This window comes from Spinacia oleracea, chromosome 6 (assembly GCF_020520425.1).
Source record: "Spinacia oleracea cultivar Varoflay chromosome 6, BTI_SOV_V1, whole genome shotgun sequence".
Taxonomy (NCBI): domain Eukaryota; kingdom Viridiplantae; phylum Streptophyta; class Magnoliopsida; order Caryophyllales; family Amaranthaceae; genus Spinacia; species Spinacia oleracea.
This window is the reverse complement of record NC_079492.1, coordinates 67,758,748-67,771,594: the sequence shown is the minus strand read 5'-3', so window position 1 is coordinate 67,771,594 and position 12,847 is coordinate 67,758,748. Positions and strand designations below refer to the sequence as shown.

The following is a 12,847-nucleotide window of genomic DNA, read 5'->3' as shown; positions in this document are numbered from 1 at the left end:
TGTATCATTTGAAATGTTTGTATGGAGTATCTAATGTGGGTTTTGATGCATTCGTAAAATTATTTAAAAGAGCTCTTCCTAAAGATTCCACATTGCCAAATTCTTTCAATCAGATGCAAACTATCATTAAGAAACTTGGTTTGGATTATAGAAAGATTGATGTGTGTCCAAACGATTGTGTTCTTTTTTGGAAAGAAAAAATTGGTTTAGATAAGTGTCCTGTTTGTGATGAATTGCGATGGAAGACAACAGATGACGGTTCAGTAATTAAATTAGCTAGTGGTCAAAAGGTGCCAAAAAAGGTGTTGCGTCATTTTCCTTTGATACCCAGGTTGAAAAGACTGTTTATGTCATAAAAAACTGCCCATTTAATGAGATGGCATGCTGACGAGCGAGAAGATGATGGTAAGTTGAGGCATCCAGCAGACTCTACTGCTTGGAAATGTTTTGATGAAAGGTATCCTACTTTTGCCAGTGATGCACGTAATGTTAGGCTTGGTTTGAGTAGTGATGGATTTAATCCATTTGGAATGATGAGTAGTCAATATAGCATATGACCAGTTGTTTTGATGGCTTATAATTTACCCCCTTGGTTATGTATGAAGCAATCTTATTTCATGCTTTCATTAATTATACCTGGACCAAAGGGCCCTGGTAATGATATTGATGTATTTTTAGAACCTTTAATTGATGAGTTACAATTGTTATGGGAGGTTGGCGTAGATACTTTTGATGCTTCAAAAGGTGAAACCTTTAGATTATACGGAGCACTGCTTTGGACAATAAATGACTTTCCTGCATACGGCAATCTATCTGGTTGGAAAACTAAAGGAAAATGTGCATGCCCTTATTGTAATATTGATTCGTGCTCGTTTTATCTTGAAGGGAGTAAAAAATTGTGTTATTTGTATCATCGACGTCTGTTGGATGATGATCACAGTTTTCGCCATGACAGTAGGTCATTTAATGGTCAAGTAGAATTGCGTCCTCCTCCTAAATTATGGACAGGATCGGAGTTGTTACAGCAAATGGAAAATGTCGATGTTGTATATGGAAAACACCCTAGTATTCATAAGTTGAATAAAGAAACACGAAAGAGAAAGAGGGAAGATGACTTTGTTGAGGAAGTACCTTGGAAAAAAAAGAGTTTATTTTTTAGACTTGAATATTGGGAGCATCTTCTAGTGCGCCACAATTTGGATGTCATGCACGTGGAAAAAAATGTATCTGAGAAGATAATAGGGACACTTTTTGGGATTGACGGTAAAACAAAAGATACTAAGAAATCACGTATTGATTTAGAAAGAATGAACATAAGGCCTGATCTCCATCCCGTTACACTTAATAATAAGACATATATACCTCCTGCATGTTTCACATTAAGCAAGAAAGAAAAAGAAGAAATGTTGGGTATATTGGCTTCTGTTAGAGTGCCTGATGGATATGCAGCAAATATTAGAAGGCGGATTATTGACGGTGAAATTCGAAACTTAAAAAGCCATGACCACCATATCTTGATGCAACAATTGTTACCGTTGGCTTTGAGAAAAATGAAAAATAAGGATGTGAGTTACGTTCTGATTGAGTTGTGCAACTTTTTTAAGGAATTATGTTCAAAAGTGGCAACACCCGAGGATTTTGAGAAGCTAGAGAAGCGCATTGTTGTTATACTTTGTCACCTAGAGCGAATATTTTTGCCATCTTTCTTTGACATTATGGTCCACTTGCCTGTGCATTTACCTTATGAAGCAAAGATACTTGGTCCAGTTTTTCAACGTTGGATGTACCCGGTGGAAAGGTATGTTAATATGTTTGGTTGATTTAATTTTAAGTTATCTTAAATATATTTTTTAATTTTACGCAATCAATTTTCTGATTTTTAGGTACACGAGAAAGTTGGAATCTTATGTTGGAAATAAAAGCCAACCTGAAGCATCTATTGCTGAGGGAGCTCTTGCCGAAGAATGTCTTGGTTTTTGCTCGAGATATCTTCAAGATGTGCAATTAAGAGAAAATAGATCATCGAGAAATAATGATGATACTGATGATGTAGTGGTTGGAGGTTTGTCCATTTTCTCTTTGAAATGTCGTGCGATGTCAAAGAAAAGAGAGTTTAGGCCTGATTACTATGTAATCGAGCAAGCACATAGTTACATATTATCAAATTGCGAGGAAGTACAAGTTTATGCTCAGTAAGTTACTTTACACGTTCTTAAGTTTTACATTTTTTTTCTTAGAAATCTATTTAGTATACTACTAATTTAAATTTTTAATCAGGGAACATTACCAGATTGTTAGTGACATATATCGCAATACACCAGAGATTATTGATGATGCTCATAGAAAAGAATTTCCGAAATGGTTCGCCGATAATGTACGTAATACATTTACGTGCGTTTATGTTATGTTATGATTTTACATCTTACTTATGTTAAATTATGATTTCTCAGGTTGCGAAACATCTACCAAGTGACAGTTGTACAGCTAATGATTTGAAGTATCTTAGTATGTTCCCGAGCATGTGGATGAATATAATGACTAAGGTCACATGTAATGGTTATAGATGGCGTATTAAGAAAATTGACAAAGGGTGCGTGACACAAAATTCGGGAGTTCTTGTGAATGCCAAGACAAATATAGGAGAATTGGCATATTATGGAATTTTAACTGAAATTGTGGAAATGATGTATCCACATGGCAGGAGTGTGGTGTTGTTTCGATGTGATTGGGTAGACCCAATAAAAGGGGTGAAAAAAGATGAGTTGGGATTATTTACGCTTGTGAACCATAAGGCAATTTTAAAAACTGATGAGCCATTTGTCCTTGCTTCTCAAGCATTACAAGTGTTTTACGTTGCAGAGTCTAAAGAAAGAAATTGGCATGTTGCGATTGTAACTAAACCAAGAGATTTGTTTGAAATGGAGGAAGACATAATACCTGAAGTGGAGAGCTTGCAAGCTGATTTATCTAATTTGAATATAGATAAATTCAGCAAAGTTAGGAAAGATGTTCCAGGTGAATTTGTTGATGAGCACTTGGATAGTGTGCCCGGAGACAACAATGGAGATGAAATGAACTCAGACTATGATAGCAACGCAAGCGATGAGGATGACGACACGTTATATGATTATGAGTAGCTTTATGTGTTGTTGGAAAATGAACTCTAATGTAGACTTTTGCAATAGTGATTTTGAGAAGTTAAAAACGACTTATTTATTTTTATCATTTGGTTTATTTGTCTATTAATTTTTATATGCTTAAATTATATGTATTTTTTTTAATAATTTTTTTAACATATAAAACTTATTTTTTTTTATTGTTTGTGTGCAGATTAATTGACATCCATGGAAAAAGAATCATTGAAAAGGAAGATGATTACCACAGACAGCTTACTAGTACGTTTTTTTCCTCCCATTTTCTGTGTTTCTTGATTTATGTATATATTTTCAGACTTGTTAATTTTTTTTTATGTAGAAGATGAGTGGAAAAAATATGAATTTGAATCAAAAGTTAAGGCGTAGCCCTAGGAATGAAAAAAGCAACACAAGCATTACGCCTACAACTTTGGCTCCTTCAAGAATACGACGATCATTATTCCCTGTACAAAAGGAAACTTTTGTATCTAATAAGGAACAGAATGTGCCTACACAAAAGACAACTTATGTATCTGATAAGGAAGGAAATGTGCCAACATCACAATCAGGTAATATGAAGTAATCACCATTCTATTAAACGATATTAATTAAAGCTACATATCTCATAAGGCTATATATATGTAAAAAAAATTCAGAAAAAATGGCCATTATGCGGTGGTCCATGCTTCTTAACAGCATGGGTAAGTCTTTTAAGTTTTAAATTAACACACATTATTAGATAAAGTAGATATAATTTATGCATATTATTTTAACTTATTTCAACATTCATATTTTACAGTACAACGAAGAAATCAGAATTTACAACTTAATGTCTCATGCTCTGGTACTTTTAGCCAACCACAAAGGAGAAACGACTTGTTGAATAATGAGGAGACCGGTAATATATCTACTCCAGATATATCTCACCATTATTTTATCTCTTTTTATTATATATATAATATAAGATGCATGGTGTTTTTATGCAGTCACCGGCTTAATTAACTCACAAGTGGATAGTCAACTAAGAAAATCGCAGTCTGACTCTCAATGTAAGTGCAATTGTAACTTATAACTATTTTAAATTTTGACCTTTTTTGTTGAGAATGTTAACTATTTGCATATAAACTGTTTTAAGGCTTGCAAAGAAGTTCTAGGATTATGAACACTTCAAGTATGTTAGAAGAGAATGATGGGCATGAAATTTCAAATGAAAGGTCGCGAGAAGATGAACAAAATCAGATTTTAACTCCCTTGACTTCACAAGAGGCTATAATTGCACAAATAGGAGGAGAGTTAATGCAAGTAAACCAAAGAATATGAAGGGTCATGGTGCCAACAAAACAAAAGTTCTAAAACAACCTATAGTTGTTGATGTGAATGAACATGGACAACCTATTGGTGATTCTGAGAGGCCACTGTCTTCACTAATTGGTTGTCTTGCACGTGACCCGAGAAGATTGCCATTAGATTGTTGGGACTGGAGATATATTAGTCAAGACAAAAAAGATCGTTTGTGGGAAGAAGTAAAGGTACAAAAATAACTTGTTGGTTACTTTTTTTTTATATATATAGACATAATATTGTGTTTGAAGCTACTTATCTCTCTAATAGCAATCATACAAGTTCCCTGAAGAACGAGAGCCTTACGATTGGGCTATGAAGACGATGAATGCCGCATGGAGATTAGAAAAATGTGAACTGAAGATAAAGTATTTTGATGGAAGAACTCACAATAATGCACTAGCTCAAAGGTCACACATTGCACACATTCCTGATGATATGTGGAGAAACCTGGTGGAATTTTGGGAATCTCCAAAAGGCCAAGTAAGTATTGTTTATACTTTATACTTTATACTTGTAGTTCTTATACTTCAATAGAATAAATATTATGCATGTGTTATATGATTTTAGTGAAGTTTCAATGAAATTAGAACAAAAATTTCAGGAGAGGAGTAAACGTAATAAAGACAACAAGAGTAAGTCAACAATGTGTCATTATGCCGGGACAAAGAGTTTTGCACGTAGACGTGCAGAGAAGAGGGTACGGAATATAAAAGCTACATTTTACATTAATGTCTTTATTACTCATGCAAATTATTAATTTATAATTTTCTTTTTAAACCAGGAAAAGGATGGAAAAGAGCCAGATGCTCTTGATGTATGGCTTGATACCCATCAACCAAAAAAAGGTTCTCGACTTGATGATGCTTCAGCTATGACAAAGGTATGTTGTTTATGAATTTATGTCAACAATATGAATTTACAGTAGATCTGTAGCAGAATTTTTTACTTACTTTGACTCAATGACTAGAAATTGATTGAAGAAGATTTGGCTTCCCTCCCACAAAATACTTGTAATGACGAGGAACGTATGAAAATTTTCAAGAAGCATGTAGGAGAAGATAAAAATGGTTATGCAAAGACTTTTGGTTTGGGTGTGAAGGTTCCTCGTTCTCGTACAAAAAGATGTGCTTTAGAAGAGGAGAGAGCTAAAAGAATCAAAAGTGAGAAAGAAGTTGAAAAATTGGTAAAGAAGCTTGACAAAGCAACAAATTTGATGAAAAAGTTTCTACAACTTCAGGTAACTAGCTCTACATTCTTGAATTATATTTTGTTGGACAATAAGTACCGAATCCAAAAGGCGAACAAGTTGTAAACAAATCATATTTTCTATTGAATTTGAATGATTTGGGGTAGGCCATCTAGATGAATTCTTATCACAATTTATCAAATGTGTATTATTTTATTTGTAGGGTATTTCAGATGACATTTGTTTGTCAAATGACGATGATGATCATGAGAAAAGTGTGCATAGTGAGGACCACAACGAGGAAAATTTAGAATATGTGGATATTGAAAATGAGTATAATGAATCACGTCAATTTGACTGTGAAAATGCACTATTTGAAGATGAAGAATTGATGTAACCTTCTTACTTGTGTTATTTTGATGTTATGACACTTTTGGTTCCTTGTGTTGTGAAACAAGAATGTCCTAAGCTCTTTTGATGTGAAACAAAGATCCATTAGTTGGTTGTATTATTATTTTGTGGATGTTAAAGACTAATAGTTTATAATGACTTTTGAGTTGTATAATACATTTATAACAATTAACATTATGCAATGACCATGGAAAATTTGTTAATATATATGTAATTTCCATGGTACATTAAATTGTTGGTTAAAATAGTTAATTACATTATTTGTTGGTGAAAAACATGTTACCAATAGAAATATTTTGTTGGAAATGTATCACCAATAGAGCATAATCCGTTGGTATATGTACTACCAACAAAAGTTATTAACTGTTGGTATACGTTTTACAACAAAATTATTAACTGTTGGTATATGTACTACCAACAAAACACTATCTGTTGGTATACGTATCACCAATAGATGTAAATTTGTTGGTATTAATGCGTAATAGCAACAGATCACCAATGTTTGTTGGGAATAGTTTTACCAACACTCTACCAACAAAACTTTATCTGTTGGTGAAAACATTTACCAACAGATTTACAGCTTACACCAACAGATATTGTCCTATTGGTAAAAGTCATTTTTCTTGTAGTGATTATATCTTCACCTCTGGATTGTTGTTGGTTTGAGACATTCTTGTACCTGCAGTTGGGCTGCGGTCTTTCGTTTATGGACCTTTTAATGATTCCATTTGCCTTATGTAAAGGAAAATTAAGAATGTGAATAGCAAATGCCCCCTAATTTGAAGGAAACGTCGTGCACTTATAATAGATCTCGTTAATTGATGTCGTATACTTATAACAGATATGGGTAATTGAGGTTATAACAAATCGAGACGACACCGATTATATCTATTTTCACACATGTACTCCCCTACCTAAAATGGTTAGTGTCAAATTTAACAAATAAGTACTCCCTTTGCTCTTGAATATTAGTCCCTTTTGAAATCCTGACACTATTCACAATTTAAGAGAATCTTCTAATTTCTTTCCAATACGTACTTCGAAACATATTCATGTAAGATCTTATTTTGTTCCTCTTAATGTGTAGTTTAACGATATCAAAATTTTATATTTTTCTAACATACATATTTGGAGATATTTACGTTTAAATATTGAGTTAAACCGAGTTGAAAAGTCAAAACAGGACTAATATTTAAGAACGGAGGGAGTGTACTTTTAAGCTGCTATTTGCAATTTCAATTTTAAGGATATACTACGTAATTTGTAAAGTAGGTACTATAATTACTGCATTTGAAAAATTTCTAGAAAATAATAAGGTTAATTTATCTAATAAATTTTTAATTTAAATAATACAATAAGTAAAAGTTGGCTTATTTTAATTCTAAATTCCATAGCGACATCGCCAAATCATGTACACAAAAGCTAATATTATATTGTAACTGAAAACGATACAAGACGCAACACACTCACTCATGTTCGCGATTAGAAACAACCACACTTGAGGAGAGAGGCCACTTTGTAGTATACATGATATGTGGCTTATTGAAAGCAAAGAAATTCCACGGAACATACATATAGATCATCGTGGAAGCTTATTGTAATACCTCGTATTTTTCTATAATTATAAATATATTTTATTATATTTATAAAGCATTTCGTTGTATTTTTATAAATTAATTTCATTTAATGAGAATTAAATGCGCTTTTATTTTTAATTAATTTAAATATTAATTATTTCGAAAACCGTATTTTTATTAAATAAATTCAAGGAATTTATTTTGTCGGGAATTGTTGGGTCGTATTTCAAAAACGAATTTAATAAACTTAAAGCCCGGTCGTTTTGTTTTAATTAAACCCAACAAAGCTTGCAAGGAATTTAATGAACTAAGCCCGAAAGCAAGCCCAACTCAAAATTACCCTAACCTAGCCCACAATGGAGAGTAACCTATAAATAAGACCTCATGTCAAACCCTCACAACCAAAAATTCAGAAATCTCTCTCTCTCCTCTTCCCCTCTCATTGCGGCACACTCAACCACACTCCCTCTCTTCGTCTCCCTTGCTTGCGGCGCAAGGCAGCCATCCCTCTCGCCTCCCGTAGCCGCAGCGTAGCACATTGTGCCTGCGTGCCGTGCGGTGGTGCCTTGCTGCGCGCCCCTCGTCCCTTGCGCGCCCACTCGTCCCTTGCTCGCCCTCGTCCCGCGTCGCGTTGCAGCACAACAGCAGTGCTGTTTGTGCGCGCGCTGTGTCCCGCCTGTGCCCAGCACCTCTCGCCTATCCCTTGCGCGCACGCTGTGCCGCGTGTGTGTGCCTTGCTGTGCCCAGCGCCCTCGTCGCCCCTCTCGCCCCTTGCGCGTGCGCCACTGTTGCTTGCGATGCGTGTTGCGTGTGTTGTTGTTGCATTGTTCGTGCGACACACACGCACACAACACAAGTAATTGTTGTGTGTGTGTGTGTTGCCAATTGGAAAGATCAAATTTTGTTTTCAAAAATATTAATTTTCAGTTTTAAATTGATTTAATTATTGTGATTAATTTAATTATTGGATTGTCTAGATTTATTAAAACGGTTATGAACACCGTATTGGGTTAGTATCATGTTTTAATTAAAGAAATTGGTTTTGATGATTTAAATTATGATTTTAAGATTTTATATGTTTATAAAGTATGGATTTTGAAGTCAAAACACGTTTTCGGATTAAATCATTGTTAGGGTTTGGGTTTCAAATTGATTGAGCAATTGATTTACATAATTTAATGACAATTTAAATTATGGGAATCAATCTAAATTTTCAGAATGTTTATAAGCTTTAAAAGGTTGGTTTTTAAGGGTTTTAAAGCGAAAAAGTCAATGTTTTTATGCTAGGACTTGAGTTGACTATTTGAGACTATTAAATTACCATTTAACGAATGATTTTTAATTAAACTAAGAGCTTTAGTTTCTTAAATAGTTGCTGGAAATTTAGTAAGCATGGATACTAATTTTGTTCTCTTATTTTGTTTTATAGGAGTTGATTTCTAGTGAGTCGTGATTCGCACAGTGGCCCCCGTACTTAGGTATTCCAGGTACGTACAAGACTAGGGTGACCACCCATCCCTCGAGGACTTTTTGAAGTGTATTGAATGCGAATCATGTTAACTTATATGATGTTATGAATTCATGTTTGATGATTGGGAATGAATATGTTATTATGAATTCATGTTTAATGTTGAGAACGAGCATGTTGTTATTATTGTTGAATCTATGTGAACGAGCATGTTATGAATTGAATTATGTTTTATAGATTCTATTGAACTATCATGTTATTATGTCAAGCATATTGTTCAAGTTGGTTTGCATGTATGAGTAGTGCGCATGCAAGTTGTTATTATTATTATGCTATCGTACAGGATGTCTAGCATAATTATTGAGCCTGTCAAATATTTCCAGTGAGCAATATATATTCTACAAAAGGGGTAGAATATGTTAGAGAGTCTATGTGAATTGAATTAAGGACAACTCGTGCTAAGGGCACACCCCGCTTGTTAATAGGCAATGTCGGGTTATCTCAAACAGTGTTTTGAGAAGGAACAATGGGAGTAATTTCACTTGAGTCTATGTTTGATCACAAGTCCTAAAGAAGTAAAATAATGAAGTGTCATTGATTGAATTGTTTAATTGTTTAATTGTTTGTATGTTGTGTCTTGAGTAGAGTCTTGAGTCGCCTTGAACAGAATATACTAATTAACGTAAAGTGTAACCCAAAGAGCTTCAAAACTCTTGGAACGTATATACCTTGAGTATGAACAATGGGGGGAGTCTTGCCGGAAAACTTGTACTCCTGGAATGATACAAGACGTTGTTTCATTCTCTTTTATGCCGTTGTGCATTGGAATTCCTGTCGGTATGGCCCGACTGTCGGTAGTAGCCCGACTTATTTTTGGTGTATGGTTGGCTCCCATCACCCTTTTCTTTCCTTTTGAGGATACTTTACTTTACCCGTTCGAAGCTACTTTCTATTAAACTGTGAGTCAAGAGTCGCGTCAAGTGTCGAGTCTTGTCTCCATGTTTACTTGTTTATTATATGGCTTTTGCATGTGGATTATTTAAACTGTCGAGTGAAGCATGTTAGGATAGAATGTTATTCTAGCTTGTTCGTACTCAACTTTTGCTGACTTCGTGCTTCATGTCTTCTGGTCATGGCCTTTGCCTTAATGACCCTATGATGATCCATCAATTGCATTTGCGTTGTTGGGGAGTAGATTTTTAATAAAGCAGGTTTGTAGAGATAACTTGCGGGAGAAGTTATCATGGGATTGGTGTTGAGAGTTTATTCTTCCGTACTTTATAAACTCTATTATTTTTATTTAGTCATGACTATCGTTTCTACTACTATTTCAGTTAATGGATTTCCAACGGTTTGTTTTAGTTTGGGCCTCAACGGTTCCAACTTGTTTTAATGACCATTAACTATTTATTTAATGTGTTTGAAAGTTAGTTAATTCCGCTGCGTAATTCTGGTAAATAGCCTTAGCCGTTATCACGGTAGCGGTAATATCTTGATAATTCCTGTGTTTTAAGTTGGAAAATGTTTTATAAAAAGCAAGGAATTATTAGGGTGTTACAAAGTGGTATTTGCAGAGCTCTAGTTTGAGAGCTGCTTTGCATTAATTAATAGTGCAAAGTGGTAAATCCTTAAACTACGATTGCGGAACTTTAGGATTTTCGAAAACTATTTTCCTAAAGTCAAAATGTTGTTTTTGAGTACTCAAAATTTTGAAAAGCCAAATACCAATTATTTCAAGCATTTGAAAATTATTTTTAAAGTTCGAATTTTTTTTCGAAATTCCGAAATATTTTCGGATTTTTCAAAAAAAAAAAAAAAAAATCTTTTAATTATTTTCGGATTTTCCGAATTTTTCAAAAAAAAAAAAAAAAATTATTTTTTCGAAAATTCCGAATTATTTATTTATATATTTATTTAATTCCTTTAATTATTTTTGAAAATAATCGAATTAATTAAATTATTCGATTAATTATTTTCGATTTTAATTTAACAATTTCGCGTATATTTGAAGTTATTTATTTAAATTCGAAATTTTTTATTTCTTCTCTAAGTGAGGAACGAGTAGAATAAGAAGGGTATAATTAGTCTAAGTATGTGTTGTGTAAGTATGCCTTTCTAATCAAGTGTTTATGTGATCATGCCTTGATTTTTGTGATCTTTTAATTAAAGTTTGATCATGTTTTGTTTTGCTTTATGTGATTAATTGCATCACGATTCATGATTAAGCATGTACTTGTGCATTGAAATTGTATGACTCAACGAACTTACTTTGTTTTTGGAACACTTTAGTAAGACTTTGTAGTTGTTGACTTTCAGGATTAAGATGTTGATTTCAAAGTACGCAAATCTAGGGAACCTAGAGAAGCTAGACTGTGAGACCTCACACATTTATGTCAAGAAGATTGAGTTTGCCTGCAATTACTTTGCTACAGTGCAGAACCTACCTGAATTAAGGAAGAAAGATGTTATGGCAGAGATGGTTATTCATTGCTTACCTTCCAAGAACCCATACATAGAGCTTAAGAACCAATTTCGGGACATGCATATGGAAAATGGTATTCCTAATTACTACAAGTATGGTACTCCAGATGGTAGATGGAGGTACGATTTGGAGATTATGACTACAATTATAGAACTTGCGGAGGAATGCTTTGATGATGGTAAGACTATAGAGAACATGAACCTTACGGGGTTAGACCATGATATAGAGACTCAGATGGATGAGGATAGTGATGATGATGTTGTTGAGATTGAGAACCCTAATCCTATCATTCCTGAACCCACTATTGAGATCTCCAGTGACACAGAAATTGAGCCTGAAATCAACAATGATGAAGTGAACAGTGTGCTACAGCAAAACAATGAGGATATGGAGTATGAGTCTGATCCGGAGGAAGACTTTGATGACTTTAAAGACCATGAGCACTCTTCACCAGTTTGTAGAGGTGGTTGGATAGTAGAGTAGCATTTTAAGCTTTTGTAATAGCTAGTGCCTAGGTTTAGTGAAGCAATAAAGTAGTACACTACTATTCATGGTTTTAGTAGTTCAGTTTTGTGGTTTCCGAATAAAGTACGATCCAAAGGATGTATCATCTTTTTCCATTGAAGTAATAAAATCTAGAATTCCTTCTTATATCCTTAATTCTAAGTCTATACTATCTTTGAGCAATTATCGCGAAAGGAATTTTATGCATTTCTTCAATAAAATTGTACTCCTGGTCAAATATTGAACATGAAAACCAAAAAATATATATTAGCTACAAAATGGGGGCGATAGTTGTTGGAAAAAAAACCCTTAAGTAAATATGAAAAACTTTATCCTCCATTTCGTGCTCGATATTGTTTATGGTTATGGACAAGGCAGTTAGAAGTTCGGAATGGAAATAAAAAAGAAAATAGTTTGTGTATTAATAATGTACCTTTTTGACGTAGAGTCCAATGGACTGAACGTAGTTGTTTTCCAATGTTCCGAAGAATCGAAAACACGACCATTTGATGGTACTTCTGAGCTAAAATCATACAAATACTTGGTGTACGGTCCACCTCCATAAGGTCCATAACCATCCTTACACAAGTTAGTATGAATCTTTAACTTGGTAACGTCAACATTTTCGTGCCATTCTCCAATAGCCCCACTTATATTGGTTACATATTCGCCACATTGGAGTGTAACCTGTATAAATTAAATGTCTCAATTATAACTAGATTAATTAAATGTCCCAATAAA

The 12,847-nt window shown here is 33.9% G+C and overlaps 1 protein-coding gene across 3 annotated transcripts in view; it reads right to left on the bottom strand.

Moving 5' to 3' along the window:
- The window catches only part of LOC110799034 (uncharacterized), a 103,550-nt gene that overhangs the window by 22,463 nt on the left and 68,240 nt on the right, over window positions 1-12,847 (bottom strand). For all 3 annotated transcript variants that reach the window (XM_056830592.1, XM_056830594.1, XM_056830593.1), the window contains exon 3: window positions 12,540-12,793. Coding sequence is in view for 1 of the 3 variants with exons in the window: in XM_056830594.1 (XP_056686572.1) it covers window positions 12,540-12,793 (254 nt within the window). In the remaining 2 variants the exon portion in view is untranslated. The remainder of the gene's footprint in view (window positions 1-12,539; window positions 12,794-12,847) is intronic.